The 20162-nt window shown below is 46.9% G+C and overlaps 1 protein-coding gene across 1 annotated transcript in view; it reads left to right on the top strand.

Annotated features, from left to right (window-relative positions):
* fgf11a (fibroblast growth factor 11a) overlaps positions 1–9044 on the top strand; it is a gene marked incomplete at both ends in the record, with an annotated part of 77280 nt that extends 68236 nt beyond the window's left edge. Inside the window, 2 exons of the mRNA XM_080023731.1 lie at positions 7918–8116; positions 8899–9044. Coding sequence (XP_079879857.1) covers positions 7918–8116; positions 8899–9044 — 345 coding nt within the window. The remainder of the gene's footprint in view (positions 1–7917; positions 8117–8898) is intronic.
* Positions 9045–20162: the final 11118 nt, after the last annotated feature.

The raw sequence follows: 20162 nt of genomic DNA, 5'->3' as shown, positions 1-20162 counted from the left end.
CCTACTGCTGTACTGAATCTTATTTGTAAATAATGCGTGTGTATATTTGTATAATTGAACTACCACGGAGGCTGAATTCCCCGGTGTTAGGAGCGTGATGTCGAAGGCCCTCTTGAATCAGGCGCCAGCCTGGATTATCCCTCGCCGGCATAAAATGTAACCAAAACTTTGTCTAACATCTATTGCTTCTAAATGTATCTCCGATTTAACTGTGAGACACTCAATTTTACGGAGCCGATCCGCAAAGTATCCTCTCCGGGACCCATAAAAACAAAAGCCCGTGTTCTCACGGTCCGGCGGCAAGTACCGCGCGGCCCGGCGCGGCCCGCGAGCCGGCGGTTGGGACGAGATTGGGACATTCCGTCGGCGACGGTCGGGTTTGTTTCCCACTTCCAACGCCACGTCCTTGGAATTACTGTACGTCGTGGTCAAAGACGCGCTCCCCCTTGGAGACGCAGTGAAACGCCGGAGGAGAGGAAGACGCGCTCGGTGCTGACTTGGCGGGAGTATTTCTCTCTAATGTGCGTTCTCTGTGCAACCAACTGGGTGAACTTCTATTGCACTTCATTGCTAATGGGAAAACGTCCGCCAAAACATTGATAGTCAATTGCTTATTTATAAAAAATGAATACACGGTCGAATGGCAATTTCAGAATTCCGTTCATCTTATTTCATTTCATAGTATTTCATATTTCTTTAATATTCAAATTTCGTTCCCGCAGGCCACGTCAGCCACGTGAGGTCCGCACGGAGCCGCGCGGCATTTATCTGTATTTGCGGGAGGGGTGTACATATACATATTTTTTATTTTTCTTTTGTTTGTTTCACCTGCGTGAGTCGTTTCCATAGAAACAAGCGATAGAACTACAGAGAGATGTTTTCGTAAAGAGTGCAGTCAATCAAGAAAACAACCCCTGGGACGTCCCACTGTATTACCAACTTCTCTTGGACGGTTCTTGTGCAGGGATGAGGGGAACCGGGTCTCGCTGGGGGACGAGCAATTCCTTTTTTCTTTTTGGGCAAGTTTCACAGTTTAATGTTGTGTTGTTCGTTTAAGTTGCCGTCTCCTGCCGCCATGCGAGAGATGCAGCCCTCGCTCCTCCCTCGTCGGGAGGTGCCCTGGCTGAAAAGGAGCGCACTCGCTGTCATGTCAGCTTCGCAAAGCGAAGGCACACACGCACTGGTCTGACTGTGAGATTTTATTTTAATATTGTTATTTATTTGTGAAAAATACTGTTTATACCTGTTCGGCACGAAAATAACGAACTACACTGGTGTTATTGTATTCAATTTTTTTGTGAAACGTTTTCAAAATATTATATAAACGAATAAATAAATAAATAAATAAATAAATAACAGTAATTAATATTTGAATCATCCACTATCCTGGGCAATTCGCCTCCAATGAGAGGAACTTGTGCAAATTATAACAAACCCACCAATGAACTGGAAGCGCCGTCTCCTCTCCCCCCACAGTCATAGACATAGAGCGTCACACTACAGTAGTTATTTGTGGCAGACGACTAGAAAAACGTTTTGTTTTTTTTACGCCTCTTAACTTTTTTTGTCTTCCTAAATATAAAGATATCGAAACCACACAGTTACCGTGGCCCCAAAACCGTGACACATACGTTCGCTATGTTATGTGAGCCCACTGTACCGTTGCATCCCTCGTATAATCGTATAATATAATATAAAACAGCTAATACATAAAATGATATGACCTGATCCGGCCATGTGGGGGCGCGCTCACTTTCCACAATTCCTCCGGGAAATGTCTGGTCATTTTCTGTCATCTCACCACTGCCGTGATTTCCGCTCTTTCTCTTCCTTTTCCTCATTCTTTTCTCCTGTCTTGACCCCTCCGTCACTGTCACCCTCCTCCCTTACGCGTGTCATTTCACCCTCTCTTTTCCTCTGCCTCTCTCAATCTCTAACTTTATCCTTGTACGTGTCTGTGTGTTTGTGTTTCTGTGTGTTTGTGTTTCTCTGTGGGTGTGTGTGTGTGTGTGTGTGTGTGTGTGTGTGTGTGTGTGTGTGTGTGTTAGAGCAGAGATGAAGGGAGGTGGATCAATCCACACACACATGGTCCACGCATGGACCACACACATGGTCCAAGCATGGTCCACACACATGGTCCACGCTGCAGGATTTCAATACCTGTTATTGATCTGGATCTTTCTCTCTCTCTCTCTCTCTCTCTCTCTCTCTCTCTCTCTCTCTCTCTCTCTCTGTCCACGTTGACCTTTTAATCCCGGAATCAGATGAGAGATGAGCGCGAGGGGAAGGGAAAAAAAAAAAAAAGTGTGAGATAATCGCGTAGTGTCAAAAAAAAACGACAAGAAATAAAAGACATCCCAGTGTGGATCTGTGCCGCTCGCACAGAGACAAGTTAATTTCGGGGGTTCCCACGGCGGCATTGGCAGCGGGGAAGAGAGAAACAGGTCTGGGGATGCCTGCGTGTTTTGAGCGGCCCCTGCCGGCCACAGATGGAATTACACCAGTCGTGTAATTTCATGTGGAGGGCCTTTCTGACCTGAAGAGGGGTCTGAGCAGCCCCATTCAAGTGAATGACTTACTTTCTATGTTCACTTGTCAAGTATTCCGGCATTGAAGGGGACCTATTTTGTTAATTTCTGGCTCTACACTGTGGCGTTGCGCGGTAACTGAACGGGTGGAGAAGAACGGCTCAACCCGCGGGTGAGGTGGCCCCGGTAACAAAGTGAAACGGGGTGGCCCACTCGCTGGCTCTCTCCTTCCGCCCGGACACACTTCCACTAAACCCCCAATTATCCCGCCCCGGAAGAACTTCCTCACCAATTACCCACTAGGGTGTCAATAAAACATTGCAAAACAACAGTAGATGAACAGGAACTTAAACCCAGCATGACAACACTTTTATTCTGGCAATCCAGTCCACAACAGTAGCTTTGCATGATTCCTAGTTCAAAAAAAACAAAAAACTTTATTCATCTTATAGTGGACCTTGAAGCAGCCCCTTACTTCAGCCTCTGTCTGAAACAAGCCGTATTAAGATTCAAGATTCAAGAGGCTTATTCGTCACATACTTTCATGCATATATGCAGTGAAATGTCTTTGCAACGCACCCGGAGATTCTGCACAATAGTTACTAAACCGAACATAATAGCTAACCTGATTCCTACCTCCTAAGTTTACTTTATTATTTGACACTTTGACCACGTCTATTATGAACATCCGATATTGCAACATTATTTACATGGCAGAAAATAAAGAAAAGAATAATAGGTCCCCTTTAACTTATTACACATTTGGATCATTCTCTCTTGTGTGTAACACCTGAGTGGATCAGAGAAAAACATAGAACTGCGGGAACGAGACTGAGACTGAGCACGGTGATGCGCGATGAGACGCTTGAGACGCCGTGTGAGGAGCACCTGCGGTCTGAAACCACTGAAGCCACTAACAACAGCTAACATAACACTGTCGTGGGGTGGGCGTCCAGGGCTTCACCCGTGAATGCTTCTCATGAATAGCTCCCAATCTAAAATAGCCCCGCAGGGCCAGCTCTGCACACCGGTCGTGCCCGTGGTGCGCCAGCGATGGGGAGCCCGTGATCCGTGCGCCAAAACAGGGTGTTGTATTTTATTTTACTCCGTTTTCTTATGGAAGGTACCGTACAAGCGCCGTACCCCTGTTAAATGTGCGAGGTGTCTAGCAGTACCTCAGTGTAAAAACAGAGAATATAGAAAATCAGTAGCGGTGTCAAGTGGTGTCAGACCAATGCGACAATGACGTTCATTTAAACCGTGGTTTCCAAACTCTGAGGGCAACACTTGTTCCTCATCAACACACTGGATCTGAAATTAGTGAACGGCAGAGATGAGCCTGCGGAGAACAGCGTCGCGGACAGGTGTGCATCCCTCCTCCATGAGTTTGTTTGGTGGAAAATGCGTCTCATTAAGCAGCCGTGAATTACAGCTCCGCTTAATAGTCTGTCATCCCATTAGGGAAGCGTTGCTGGCGGCGGAGCGAATGGATGCAATGGAAATCGCATACAGTATATTACCTCTAATGCATCGTTTCTTCTGGGTAGAGACAAACGAAATGTAGTCATCTTATTGTAAATGTGCGCAATATTGTCTTCTGTACAAGAAAATGCTCAGAGTAGCTGCTATATCGATCGAAAAAGAAAGATAATTTCATGGCCCGGTTGCCCAGTTTTAGGTACATGTCGTCTGATAGTTTCCCCAAAGGGAAGAAAATCTCTAGTATTACTCAATATAAAACAACTTTAGTGGAAGTGGTATGACATGATGTTTTCCCCGTCTGTCGATACATACGTTTTTTTTTTTTTATTCAGGGTCTTTGGTCTACTTAACAAACCACTTTGTCCGCCACTTTGTCGAGACGTGCCACTTTTCATTGATTCATTTTACAGTCGCTGTTGTTTGAAAGATATTGTGTCGTGGATCTCGGCTCTCCTTCATTTCCTCCGTCAAGTCCATCTGCCTTTTATTTGTCTACCCAGCTTTCCCCCTATCAATCATTTCTATCACTGTCCAATGGGTGCCGCTGCGTTGAGGCACCTTCAATTCAACCCAAATGTGTGTTATATGTTAGTTCGCGAAAGGTTCATGAAACAGTTTGCCATGAACTCGATTTGTCGACTAATTGACCAAAGCGGCTTTCACACACGCACTGCAACCGTGAAATTATCCAGACATTACCCAGAGGAGCTGCATGCGTGAATGCAAACGTCCAAATCAGCTAGACTGGACGTTAACAGACTTTACCCAGCCAGCACCCTCGTACAAAGTCTGCGTGATGTCCGATTGAGCGGTATGTGTGAACAGAGCAGGCGATTGTCCAGAGAATTCCCAGCGAGCGAGTGGGCGTGTCTGTTGATGACGTCTCTATCGTGCGACTGGTGACGCCATCAACATGGGCTTAAAGGGTTATTTACCTTCGTGCACGGAGCATAGCTGCTGCGTACTCCTTTCCGCTTTCCATTATTATTCCTTTCCACTCTTTTGTTTATATTGCGGATACTTCCAAATACAACGGGATATCAGCGCAAAAAAAGTCACAACTACTGACCTGTCGGGAGCCTCGTCCGCCATCTTGGGTGTACTGTAAAACTCTGCCGCGTCATTGCGTCACATCCTGCCTCCTGCACGCACAGCCCAGGCTCCGCCCCTCGCCTTATCCAAACAGAGTATTTCCGGTGGGTCAGAATGTGTCTGGCGCGTACAATCTCCGGTCGTGAGCTGCATGTGTGAAAGGGCAACGCTGGACAATGTCTGGACCTGATTATCCGGACATTGTCCAGGGTTCACGTGTGAAAGCAGCCCAACAGGGTTTTCTATGTGGTTAGTTTTGCCCCCGCGGACCATTAATGGTACGCTCCTCAATGGTTCACGGATAACGGCTAATGGTATTGGTATTCACCCACAAACACACACGCACACACAGACACACACACACACACACAAACTCTTCCTCCGAATGCCCCTCACAGGCCTTCCATTGTTCACGTTTGGCGAGATTTCATTTTAATTGACTTCATTTATCAGTTAATGAAATTGAGCAGGTCCGTCCGCTGTGCGAAATCGCTAATGACTGAATAAGATACCGTCCAAAAAGGAAAAAGGCTTTAATGCGGTAAAAGTTTTCACCCTCACACACATACATAGACACACACACACACACACACACACACACAAAGAGGGGGTTTTCCGCTGTGCAAACTGGATTTTTCTACAGATCACTATCGGTGGGGTAGCGATTTCCTTCCACCTTTCAGAGAAAGACTGTGGTCCTCTGAATTCCTGCACGGCCACTGTCAAGGGGTCTGGTTAATGGACGTAGGCGAGGAAATGAATGGCCAGCTGAGTGAATGGATGTGTAATTACAGAATGGGCGATGGAGGCGACGTAATAAGCCAGTGTGCGCACATGGCGAAGAGAGAGAGCGAGAGAGAGAGAGAGAGAGAGAGAGAGAGAGAGAGAGAGAGAGGAGAGGTATAAAAAACAACCAGGCAGATCGACTAAGGTAAGAACCAGAGTGAATGGAGGAGTGGGGTGAGAAAGAGATATGGAGAAGGAGAGGGAGAGCGAGAGAGAGAGAGAGAGCAAAGTCCTTATTCAGGCCTTTTCTGCTCACCAGTCACATCAAGGCTCCGAATCAATCCTGCAAATTGGTTTGTTCCCCAACAAGGTTACCAAATGACAGAGGGATGGAAGGATGAGGAGAAGGGGGAGAGAGGGAATATTAGATAGAAAAGGAATAGGTTAGGAGCCATAACAAGAGTGTGAGAGTGGAGGGGGGTGGGTGGTATGGGGTTGTGCTATTGTCAGATGCAATGCTGCCCGGTAGTGCGTTTCAGTGTGTGTGGGTGTGTGTGTGTGTGTGTGTGTGTGTGTGTGCACACGCGTGTTTTGGCTGGACATGAAGGCCGACCGCGGGGGTCATTAAACTGCGGGAGGGGTGAAGGATCCCGGTGATTGTTGTTTGTTACAAGAAAACCCCAGCTAGCTGAGTGATGGCATCCCAGCCTGCAAAGCACTCTTTCTGTATTTACTGTATATTTATGTGTGTGCCTGTGTGCATGTCGTTGTGTGCTTGTGTGTGTGTGTGTGTGTGTGTGTGTGTGTGTGTGTGTGTGTGTGTGTGCGCGTGTGCGCGCGTGTGTGTGTGTGTGTGTGTGTATGTGTGCGTGTGCGTGCAGTGAACGATTCTGTTTCGGCGCCCACGCCTGTGTGACCGAAAGCACGGCCGCTTTTTTGTCGAGTGAGAGTTTGTTGTCGCCGCCACAGATGCTCCCGTAACCCTGTCACGATGAAATGTGGGGCCCGTTTCCTCCCAATCCCAGCGGGGCCTGGGGAGTTGGAGAGTAAATCTATAAATATATTGATGTTAATATACATATACCCCGATCGGCCACAACATTAAAACCACTGACAGGTGGAGTGAATAACATGGATCATCTAGTTCCTATGTCCCCTGTCAAGGGGTGGGAAATATTAGGCAGCGAGTGAACAGTCAGTTCTTGAAGTTGATGAGTTGGAAGCAGGAAAAATGGACAAGCGTACGGATCTGAGCCACTTTGAAAAGGACATAATTGTGATGGCTAGACGACTGGGTCAGAGCATCTCCAAAACGACAGGTCTTGTTGGGTGTTCCCGGTATGCAGTGGTTAGTACCTACCAAAAGTGGTCCAAGGAAGAACAACCGGTGAACTGGCGACAGGGTCATGGGTTCCCCGTCTGGTCCGATCCCACAGAAGAGCTACTAAAAAGTTGATGCTGCTATGAAAGAAAGGTGTCAGAACACACAGTGCACCACAGCTTGCTGCGTATGGGGCTGTGTAGCTGCAGACCAGTCAGAGTGTCCATGCTGACCCCTGTCCACCCCTGAAAGCTCCTACAATGGGCACGTGAGCATCAGAACTGGACCATGGAGCAATGGAAGAAGGTGGCCTGGTCTGATGAATCATGTTTTCTTCTACATCATGTGGATGGTCGGGGTTAGGGTCCGATCCGGTCGAGCATCTGTGGGATGTGCTGGAACAAAAAGCCCGATCCATGGGGACCCCACCTCGCAACTTCCAGGACTTAAAGGATTTGCTGCCAACGTCTCGGTGCCATATACCAGAGGACACCTTCAGAGGTCTTGTGGAGTCCATGCCTGGATGTGTCAGAGTTGTTTCGCCGGCAGGATTAGTGGTGGTTTTAATGTTGTGGCTGATCGGTGTATATTGATGTAAATATACAGTGTGTGTGTATATATATCTGCATGTACTGTGTATATAGGCAGCTCCATCTGGTAGTTTCCGCCACTGACCACATGTGTTTCTGTGTGTGTGTGTTTGTGTGTGTGTGTGTGCGCGTGTGTGTGTGCGTGTGCGTGCGTGTGCGGGACTGTCCCTCTACCCAGGAGCACTTCACGCCCGAGTGTAAGTTCAAGGAGTGTGTGTTTGAGAACTACTACGTGACCTACTCGTCCATCCTGTACCGCCAGACCCAGTCGGGCCGAGCCTGGTACATCGGCATCAACCGGGACGGGCAGGTGATGAAGGGGAACCGCGTCAAGAAGACCAAGGGCGCCGCTCACTTCCTGCCGAAACTCATCGAAGGTAGTATCGAGCGTTATCGCAGTAGGACTCGCAGACACCAATGTTTGGCGGCATCGTTTGCGGGTTATTCAACAAATTATAAGTTATTGAACAAGTTATTTTGCCACTGCCATTCGAGCCTCCTGAACACAGTTAGCGTGTGGAGGGCTGGGCGACATATAAATATAGAATCAATATTGTGATATGGGAATGGATATCGGCTGAGACTTTTTTAATGGTAATATGTCATATTACCATAATATTAACACCATATTAAAATTGAAGGCTGCATTACAGTAAAGCAATTTCAATGTTTTGAATTTTCTGGGTTCTAGTCAATGCCTCTACCGGCTGGGTACCTTACTAGTCAGTTGTAATTGTCCAAAATACCGTCAAACCGCCGATATCGAGGTATTTTGGCCATATCGCCCGCCCCTACGTCAGTTTATCCGTGACCAAATGCAGTGTTTTACTGCCTTTGCACACGAATGCCAGTCTTGTTGAATTGTCTTTCGGAGTTTCCGTGTTGCGGCAGAATCCTTTTTTTTTCCCCGAAAAAGAAACTCCTCGAAGCCGCAGCGTCCCACTTCCCATGCGGCTGAATTATTTCCTCCCGGCGCATCCGCAATTAGCGTCGGGCGAACTCAAAGGGGCTCGCTGTCTCGCGTCGTTAACGGTTCCACCCGGGTTTTTTTTTTTTTTTTTTTTCTTCTTCTTTCGCTTAAAGCCGTGGCACAAAACGGACCTGACGGCCGGAGCGGGAAAAAGCGAGCGCTTGTTTGACGGAGTGTGTCTCTCTGCAGTGGCCATGTACCGGGAGCCCTCGCTGCACGACGTGGCCGAGCAGAGCCCGCCTCGAAAAACGCCCAAGACCTCCAGCGACTCGCCCGTGCTCCAGAACGGCAAGAAGGACCCTCCGTCCAAAACCAAAACGCCGTCCTCCTCCTAGCGCTCAGAGACACCGGGTTGGGGGACGCAGGGGCCCGGGGGGGCCTCCGCCGTGTGGCGAGCGGCGGCGGCACAGCCCCCCTGAAACCTACGTGAGCCTCCCTACGCCCCTCGCGCTAAGTGAGGGTCGGGTGGGGGTCCGGCCCAAAATGTAGGCAACAGGTTTTTCTCTCTTTTTTTTTTTTTTTTTTTTTAATTATTATTTTTTTTAATTTGCGTTTCCCGTTTGCGGCTGTGAGACGATATCGACTTTTGAGCCGGGAGACGAAAACAACCCTGTCTGCCTCAGAGGGGCCGGATCTGCCCGGGCCCTTAAAAAAAAAAAAGCAAAACGGGAACCCGGAACCAAAAAACAAAATCTGGCCAATGGCGATCCTTTTTTTTTTTTTTTTTACTTTTAACAGACTACGCAATCCCTTTGCCTCGTGAGACCGCCGCCCACCCCAACCCCCGCTCACCGCAGCCAGCCCCCACCCGAGCCTACGCACCTCCCCTCCGCCTTGTTATAGCAACGCTAGGAATCAAGAGAGCAATAAACTCCACGTCGCTCACCCTCCGGGCGACCCGCCCTTCGTCACCATCCTCGTCATCGTCGTCGATGCAACGCCACCTTCTCCGGCGAAGAGGAGAGGAAGGAAAAGAGGGCACCTTCCTTCTTTTGGGAGTCGTCAGGGCGGCCGTCGTGTGCGGAGGAGAGAGAGAGAGAGAGAGAGAGAGAGAGAGAGAGAGAGAGAGAGAGAGAGAGACGCCCCCGGAAGCCTCTTGCGTCCCGGAAACCGTCTCCTGTTTGTCCCGGCCCGTTGGGGCGGGGCCGGTACCTTGGGGCCGGTACCTTGTCGCCGTTTGTGTTTCCCACGCTCCCAACCCCCCGCAAACACACACACACACGCACGCACACACACACACGCGCACACACAAACACACACACACACACACAAACAAGCTCGCTGCCTGGCCATTCACCTTTGTGAGCGATTTGATTAGTTTTGTGACTCAAGACTCAATTTTCCACTCGGTGGCACAAGAAAACCCCTCCTGTCTTACCGCCGCTGTTAATGGAGTCCGGGGTTGATCACAATCTCCACCCGCCCCTCCCCACCCCACCCAACACCTCTCACCGCCACCACCACCCGCACCCGCCCCAAGCACTCCCTTAGCACGCCACACAAACACACACATAATGTACACAGACTTATTATTGGCCTGGGATTTGTACACACACGCAGACACATGCACACACACACACACTCAGTAATTTAGTGTGTGTGTGTGTGTGTGTGTGTGTGTGTGTGTGTGTGTGTGTGTGTGTGTGTGTGTGTGTGTGTGTGTGTGTGTGTGTGTGTGTGTGTGTGTGCGCGTGCTCTTGAGAGACGATATCCATGAGATGGGGGACTGATAGGGCCTGACTGTACAGCTTGTGATTGCGCCGCACGGTAGCTCGCCACGCATTGCTACCCCGCACCGCCGCCCCTCACACACGCACGCACACACACACACACACATACGCATCCCCACAATCACCGTCCCCCGCGGATTCTGCGCCCAAGTCTCGAATTATAGTCCCTGTTTTCGTTAGTAAGTTTGTTTGTCTATTAGTTTATCGTTTGGTTTTCCTCACCGCGTAAATAAATTAAGAGGGATATATTTTGTGCATATGAAAGTGTTTTTTATTTTTTGGGGGGGGGGGGGCGTTTCGTCCAAAGATTCCGTGCCCCGTCCCCGACCCCGTCCCACCCAACCACACCACACCCCATCGCCTGCGTGTGTGTGTGTGTGCGTGTGTGTGCGTGTGTGTGTGTGTGTGTGTGTGTGTGTGTGGGCACTATCACCCAGGATGCGCTGGCTTTGCAGTGCTCCCCTGGAGGTATTTTTTCAAAATAAATTTTTAACTATTCCTTTCAGCCCAGTGCGCGTCCATCGCTCCGCCCCCGTAGGCCACGTACTGTATTACGCCCCCACAGGAGACGGACGGTGTTGAGGTTACATCGTCGTCGTCGTTGTTGTCGTGGTTCAGTTTTGGGGGATGTCGCGGTTGTAAAATCCTCGTCCTGTGCTCGGGGGCCTTTTACAGAACCTCTCTCAAATGCCCCAGAGTCTGTGTGTTATTATGCAAAAAGGGATGCTAAGCCTTCTTTACTTTTACTTACGAAAGAGCAGTTTTTTTTCTTTCTTTATTTTTTATTTTTTTTTTTGTGTTTGTGGCAAAAAAAAAAAAAAAAAAAAAAAAGAACAAAAACAAACCAAAGCGATGTGTCAACGACAAAAGTCCTGACTGCTGGATAAATGTTTAAGGGGCTGTTCTCTTGGATTCTAAAATGATACCGTGTTTTGTTTTTCCTGTAATGACTATTGTTGCCATGGCTCATTTAAGGCAAAAGAAAAAAAAGACTTTGTGTTTGATTAATTATTGAGTTCATCTCTTTCCGCCATCGCTCTTCCATCTTTGGTGTTGGTGTGTTGTTGTGTGTGCATTTTTTTTTTTTCCCTTCCGTCCATTGAACACGACAAGCGGTCATTTTTCACATGGGCGTTCAAAAGGCACAATACGGCGGGCAGGTATTTGCCGCCACATAATGTTTGGGGTGACACGGGGCGGCGTGGGAGACCTGTGTGTGTGCCTGGCTCGGCCACAGCCACGGAGAGATGGATGAGGGAGGGGAGAGAGAGAGGGAGGGAGGGAGAGAGAGAGAGAGGGAGAGAGATCTTTATAGAGAAGGAGAGGAAAACAGAGTAGGTTGTAAGTGCTCCTTGTTGCCATTGCACACACACACACACACACACGTTTAAATGCAGGCTATGCACAAAGTGACAATCACACAATATACATACACACGCACATACGTAAGATACATACACAGACGATATATGTATGTTAGGGCTGTCAAACGATTAAAATCGTTAATCGCAATTTAAAAAATTTGACCCTTAAAAATATAAGTGCATTGATTTATAGCCCTGCTATGATTTGATTATTGAGAACAGGCAAAAAAAATAATTCTTTGTCAAAGAGATCAACGGATTTACATTGTAAACAAGCCTCATGTCATTCTCCTATTCCTTTGCACTGAGCACCTTGCTAAGACAAACAAGGCAGTTATATGAAAATAAAATTATGAGACATGCCCTAATATACAGTATGTATACAAATACACACACATATGTATATATATATATATATATATATATATATATATATATATATATAAAATATTTTTTTCTTCAATATAGCCATATATATATACATACATACATACATATACATATATAGCCATATATATATATACTGTATATTTATATACATATATACATATATACACAAACATATATTGCCATATATATATACATATATATATACATATTTTTTTTCTTTAATATAGCCATATACAGTATTTACACACATATATATATACATATACATATATAGCCATATATATGTATATACAGATTTAATATACATATATATATATATATATATATATATATATATATATATATATATAAATGGAAATGCGCGATATAGGTGACACTCTTTGTTTTGTGCGTTTCTTAAACTGACTGCTCCACAGTCGCTTGATTGTCGTTTTGTTTGGCCTCTCAAAAAGAGAAGGAACACGACAAAAGTACACACGAGCACGTTCATTTTCAGTGTTGACCCTCCGCCCCCAAAAGGAACCATTTTCAGCAATATGCAAAAACCATAAATGTGATGAGTCGGATTGATGGCGATTGACAGAGGATGGATGAGGTCGCGCTGGGAGTTGAGTGAAAAGCAGAGTCACACCCCGAGTCAAACTGGGATGAATGGGCTCAGATGAGGAGGGACGGAGAAAAAGAGAAGGTATAAAGATGTTCAATATAGCCGTAGATCGTGTCACTCGACCGTTTTAAAGGGCTGGGGAAACCTATGTTGGCAATATATTTATATAGACACATCATTTTTCATGATTTGTTCTCACCGACTTTGAAGCAAAATTTTCCCGGGAGAGCGGAAGGGCTACTTTTATGCTTTGGTACGAGTTTGGTACGGTGGGGGTTTTGGGGGTTGGGTGGTGTTTGTCTGTGATACGTAGAAATACGAAAACCTTGTAGAAGAAAAAGAGAGAAAAAGAAAAAAGAAAACGCATTTCAAATTCCGTTGAAGCCTACACCTGGACAAATGCACAAAACACGAGCACACGAGCGGGATTGTGGGGATATTTGATTTGAACAGGGTAGCGCGGCGTGCGCGGCGACCGTTTTCCGGCGATCTCGGTCTATTTCTCCGTCCTGCGTGTGAGGGGATAACGACTAGGGCTAGAAATCAGAGCTTTCCAAAGCAGGCTTTTTTTTTTTTTTTTTGTTTATCTCCCCTCGTCAGCTCTCTGACGACCCGGGCCCCCGGTGGTCAAACCGAACTCGCTTCCAAGTCGAGTTGAAAGGCTCCTGGCTGCGGCTGTAAAACGTCGAAAGCACTGACGAGCGGCTCGGCGCGGGCGCTTCTTTGCGATACTTCCAATATGCAATGAGAACACGGAGAGACTGCGGGAGCGCGCGTGGGTGTGCACACGGGCCACGAAAAGATTTGTGTTTTTTTGAGATTCGGTCCTCGAACGAGTAACTCGGTGAATAGATCGGTTTCCATTTTTTTTCGGACTCTTTGCCCGTTCGATTAAGTTGGTGCACCCACGGCTGCTCTCGTTCTCGCGAATCGAGGGTCGAGGGAGAGTAATGAGTGGAGTCGAGAGTCGGCGAATTGAATCAGGGGTCACTGAATCAGAGAGCGGACGGTCAGTGAATGGGTGTGTGTGCCTCGCTGCGGTTACCGAGTCACGAACAATTTTGCCGTCGTGACTCGTGACTCTTGAATCATTTTAAAGATTCCCAACGGACGAAACGCTCGCGAGTCCCGCACCGCTCGCGCGCGCGCTTATTTCCGCTCGGTCGCAGCTGTGGGTGTGTTGGCTTGCAGAGGGGGATTCACCGGTTGCATGGTGATGGTTGCGGTTCGGCGCCGGCGCGGCCCGCGCCTCGCTGGGCGAAGTAAAACGGCGGAGTGGGTCACTGGAGCTTCTGGAGGACGGAAAGGGAGAGAGAGAGAGAGAGAGAGAGAAGGGAAGAGTAGATAGAGGAAAAAGAGTGGAGACCCATGTGTCAGGGTGTGACGAACCCAACCCCCTCCCTACCACAGCCTTCCATTGATTTTCCACTTCCTGTCTCCCAGGGAGAGGGATCTTGCAAAAATGACTTCCCTTTGGAACCCGGAAGGTGTAGGTGTAGGTGTGTGTGTGTGTGTGTGTGTGAGTGTCAGTGTGTGTGTGTGTGTGTGTGTGTGTGTGTGTGTGTGCTCGTGTTTTTATCGATGTCACCCTCTGGCGGACGTTGTCTTCACCTGGTCGTCCGTGTGGGTGGATAGAGAGAGCAGAGAGGGCTGGAAAGCAATAAACGACATTAACAAGGCGCCAGCGTTTGAAAAAGGATTAGATACATGGTGACGAAAAATGGAAGCGACGTTTCACGACAACTCTTATTTTACACTTTAACCTTGTTTTGGTGAACCAGGAATGTTGTTTGGTGTCTGCGCACGCGTGCGCGCGTGTGTTGTACCATGAGGTGGAGTCCTTTCACCACATCTGCAATGCAGCAGAAGAGAGAGAGGGAGAGAGATAGAGAGGGAGAGAGAGAGAGAGAGAGACCAGACCAAAGCCCTCATCCTCTGATGGATATTTACAGTTTATTTTATTCCCCTCTGCATTCATATTTTCAGCTTTTTTGATAAAAAAAAAATAAATTGAGTGTGTGCGTACGTGCGTGCGTGTCTGAGTGTGTGTGTGTGTGTGGAGGGGACCACCCTTGCCTTTGCACCCCCGTTGGACTACTTAAATAAATATCCAACATAAAACGTCTAAAAAAACGTGGTCAATTCACGCCGGACAGCGGCAGACATGTCCAAACCCAAGTGGCGGTGACCTTTTAACGGCCTTGGAGTTTATAGGTTGTCTGGGGAATCCACCCACTCCCCCACAGCCCCACCCCCACAACCCCACTCCACCCCCCGGATCGCTTATCCAGAAAGTAACAGGGATTTTTTTTCACTGTAAAATATACGTCAAGCCTCCGATTATTATTGTTAGCTTTATTATTAATAATAATAATAATAATAATAATAATGATAATAATGATAATAATAATAATAATTATTATTATTATTATGGTTTCAAGCGCCAATTGTTATTGTTAGCTTCATTAGGGGTCCAGCCCTACTGTCTGGGATTCTTTATTTTTAATCTTGGCATTTTTCAGGCTGGAAGTACAGTATATGGGACACGACAACCGCAGTAGACATGGCTGCAGTCGCGTTCAGGTTTGATCAATATTGATGTACATTTGGAGCATAAATGAATGAAAAACTGTCGTAATTTTACTGGGAGTAGAAGAGCGCTGAGGCTATTCGATTAGTTTCCGAAGCGGGCCGTTCTCTGACGTCATCATCTGAAGTTATAGAAGTCCAAGCTTCGCCTCTGCGACACGTAGACGGACCATCTTCGCACCGCAGGAAGTTGGAAGAGCCCTTGGAGGAACCCTCCATTTCTTTTGTTCCCGCGCCGCACGATCCAGGAAACGATCGTGACTCGGGATGTGACGGTTTACCGTTTTAAGGTGTACCGCGGCATCAAGCCACCAGAGTTGTGAACCAAAATTGATGTTGAAAACTGGAAGATGTCGATTTTACTTCACCTCACCTCATGTTTCCGCTGCTCGGTAGCAGACGGACAGACGTTCCATCCACCCGATGAGTCGTTCGGCCGAGCGCCGCGTTCCCCAATTATTACGCCAATATTTTATGACACAGTGCTTTTCGTTACTTGCGCGTGCATGGGAGCAGGTGTCAACAAACACGGTGGAACGTGGCGCTTGGCGAAATGACTCATTGGGCGGATCATTACGGCGTGCGGCCGCCCGCAACGCGCAGCGGCGCCGTAAGGGGAGGTGAATTAAAGTTTACACTGCGCAGGGTCCGTCGTTCCTGACGTTCGTATCCCGGCCCGGCATTGGAATTTTGTCGGCCCCGACAAAATCAGATCAAAACGGGGCTGAATTGCATCGTGATGTGTAGTTGCGGAAAATTTGGAAAACTGTAATCAGTACACAACAGGACGAAACTGGACCCCGTGTATTGCAGCCTGGAGCTACGTTTATTATCATAATTATTGATGTCTCATGTATATACGTCTCATGATATATCATTAATGTTATTATCATTGATTATCCCCGTCCAGGGTCAGGGCTGTGTCTTTTGGTCTTCCACAGTGGACGTGTCGTGAAGATGTCGTGTAGCCCTGAAAGTCCAGAGGTGTCTCCCGTCACACACCGCGTCCGACGTTTCTCATTTCCCGCCGTTTGAGTCAAGCACCCGTCGCGTTTGCGCTGTGGCCGCTCTAAACCGTCCCAGGGCGAGACTTTCGGAAAAAAAACAAAAACCAATGACCTCAGTCTTTGACGCAAGCTTTCAAACAGTGCGAGCGACGGAGAGAGGGGAACGGGATGCCTTACGCGGTGCCTTAGCCGTCTTCCTTTTCGCGGATCTCCCAGAATCCTTTTGGCTCTCGCCGATCTACGACCGTCTCGTCCCCCGACCTTTCGAAGGGCCGATCCTCGTCGGCTCATACGTTTGACATCACCCCTGACCATTTTACCCATGACAGCTCACATTTTTCGATTTTTTTTTTTTATATTATTGTTTTATTATATTTCTACTGTTGTGTTGTTCTTTTGGGGGGTTTTGTGAAAAAATGTTTTAATTACATTCTTGAATTTTTTTTTTCTTTTTTTGTTAAATCCATGTTAGAGCAATGGCGCTTCTGCAGTTTCACATGGAATTGACAAAATCCAAAATCCGCCAAACCGTTGACAAAAACGGCTGACTTTTTCGCATGGCTGACTTGCAAACCCGGCTAAAGCGCAATTTTACACACCGGAATGGTCCTTTTACATTTTTAAATAAGGTATCAGACATGGCCTGGACCGCCCCCTAGCCATCCGTCTCTCTCTCTCTCTCTCTCTCATTACCATCTTGCACCAAACACCCCCCCCCCCACCACACACACACATACACAAACACACACACACACACACCTCTGTGTTTTATTCTGTAATCAAACCTTAGAGCATTTCGTTTTATCTACCTTTTTTTTTTTTTTACTTTCAAACTGCATGGACGTCATTGTGATTAAAAAAAAAAAAAAATGTCTTCCTGGAAAAACGATGTATATACAGTATATATATATATATATATATATATATATATAAAAAGAAAACCTCCACAATCTTAACCCTTTCTCTTTTCCCGTCTTCCAAATGCAGTCTTCCAGCTCTCAAAGCCACAATGACACTATTTTTGTACGGAAACATTTTAAGTGGAGCAGGGTGTGGGGGGAGGGGGAAATCAATATATCTATAAATCGATCTATATATAAATATATCAACGCAAATCTTATGGGGAGGGGTGGGTGGGTGGGTGTGTGTGTGTGTGTGTGTGAGAGCGCCACCTGTTAGTGGAAGGTGGAACAACAACAACAACAACAACAACAACACAACTAAGCCATCCACAGCTGATCATCCAAACTCCGCGGAGAGGAGTTGGGACTAAGCCAGCGGAAGAAGGATCAACGGACCTTTTCGAATTTTTTTATTTTTTATTTTAATTTTTTTATTATTTTAATTTTTTTTTGTTTTCTTTTCAACGCACATGGGGCCCCGAGGAGGGAAAGGCACTTCAGGACAAGGACTACGGAGCATGCATGCGCCAATCACTTTAACGGGGACACACTTTTCCGAAAACGACAGAAAAAAAAGAAAAGAGGAAAAAAAAAAAAAGAAAAAAAAATCGACGTACAGAAAAAATGTCTTTAACCCAATATTTAGTCCCCCCTCCCCCCTCCCTTCTGTCTCCTTGTCTCTGCATTTGCAATATGACCTGTATTTATTTCTATAATAACTTACACACAGTTGAGGGAGACATATTATTGGATATAATTGAATAAAACAAACTAATATATTTGTATGATTGTAGCGCTGGTCTCTCGGTGTCTTTCTTGTTTTAGTTTTATTTTCCCGATCTATAGGAATCACATTCCCATCTTAAAAAGATAGGTTAAAGAGATCTAAGAACGAGCGTAGGGCGCCATTCCCCTCGGCCCAGCTCGTATGCAGAAAACACTCGGGCTGCTCCCTGAAAGTCGGTCAGGGAGAGCTGTCAGTTGTTTTTTTTTTTTTTTGTTTTTTTTTTTGTCAGTTTGCATTTCAATAACAATATAAAACAGTAGAGAGACTTACAAAATGCGAAGGTGTGAATCCATCGCCATACTCCCTTCCTCCAAATAAAACAGCTAAAAACAGTGCGGGGACAGGGGAACGCCTGGTAGACTCGTTAAGATAATTTTCTTTTGCGCGTAGCGCATGGAGAGGGGGTGATCGGGGCGAGAGTGCCGAAGTGTCCCCATTAGGCGCCGTTTTGTTCCATGACGTTTCCATACGCACAGGATTCACCTGGGGTAATCTCGCTCAACCAATCAGAGCCCGCCCTGCCCTCTAGGAACCAATCACATCGCAGCCCGCTAGCGTTTGTACCGTCGTTCACCTCTAATGCCATCTAGCATGCATGGGGTTTCTGTGGACGGACGGATTGCTGTTGAGGTTCTCCGTCATGAACCATCCTGTGCGAAAAATACCAGGACAACATTCGATATCATGTCTATATCCACACTGTACTAATTTAGTCTGTAATTTCTCGTGATTGAAGGACGGTGGTATTGAAGGAATATAGCACTGGGCTCCACCGCCTTTTATATGCCGTTTTGGAGGTATTCTGTGTTATTTTTGAGCTGCAAATGAAACCAAAGCGGATGCTGCGACACCAATAAGCAACTTCTTCCACTTTGCCGACCAATTATTCACGGCGCGGCGCAGACCGCAAATCTTTACGGGCGCACGGACCGGAGGTGACCTTTTAGATAATTTGCACAAAAACCCCAGCTTGACTAATCGCCTAACCCAGATTCAGAGAACAGCAACCCACTCGGCGGCCTAATTGTTTTATGTTTGCGTTGGTTGCGGTTCCATGCTGTTGCTGGAAAATAACACGGAAATAGTTCTAACGGAGATGGCAGACACAAACAGTCGGGGCTGGTTCTCGAACACGGGGGAACGCCCGTTGGCAGCATCTTAACATCCTCACGCAGGGATGAGGATTGAAGCATAGAGTTTATGAGATTTCTGTTCGGCGGCATCTCCAAAGGAGCAATGGAGAGTTTTGGGCCGATGGGGTAAAGTTTTTTAACCATGGACAAAACAACTGGGAAAAAGGCTGCAGGGATCTGTCATCCACCAATTATTTTGTCGTCAAATATCCCGGGGTAATAATTGTTTGGTAATCGGAATAATGTTATATTTAGATTTCCATTTGGTTAGGGTTAGTGTTATAGGGGATGTTCCATTAACGATAGTAACTACATGCTTGTCGGCACAAAAAAACCATCCATCTAATCCGGCAAACTCTGGAAGCGATCTCTGGAGTTTGGCCGGACGCCAGCGGGAGTTTTATACACTCCCTTCCTGACGAGCAATTTGATGTGTGCGACTTGACACCGCGAGCTGTTAATAGTTAGCTTCTATGGTAATTAAATTGGCGGTCGGCCAAATGGCACTGACGGCGGACCATGAATTAGTCTGAACAAAAAAACAAAAAAAAAACAAAAAGGTGTAGGAGCGTAGAACAATCTGGAGGCGGCGGGGAGGACAGGAAGACGCCTTGTTGTCGTGCCAAACCGCAATTCTTAGGAAATCGAGGTTAGACCCGTGGGTCAAATTACGGGGGCGGGGGGGAGGTAACTCTGACCCCCCTATTTAATACTTGGACCCCACCCAAAACGTTTTTATATCTTTCTTACCTGTAATCGTAAACATTACAATATACAGTATTTCCCATATTCATGCCTGGAAGAATCTTGTAATACGGCTTCAGACACCCCATAAAGTGGTCCATTACGCTGGGCGCCGAGGTCCGCAGCCCGGATCTCTCGCCATCTTCTTCCCCCAAACAAAAAGAAAAAACAAATAGAAACTGTGTGCGTCGTTATTGTAG

Source organism: Zeus faber (genome assembly GCF_960531495.2).
Source record: "Zeus faber genome assembly, chromosome: 22".
NCBI classification, from domain to species: Eukaryota; Metazoa; Chordata; class Actinopteri; order Zeiformes; family Zeidae; genus Zeus; species Zeus faber.
The sequence above is the reverse complement of the archived record's forward strand: the minus strand, read 5'-3'. Positions and strand labels throughout refer to the sequence as shown.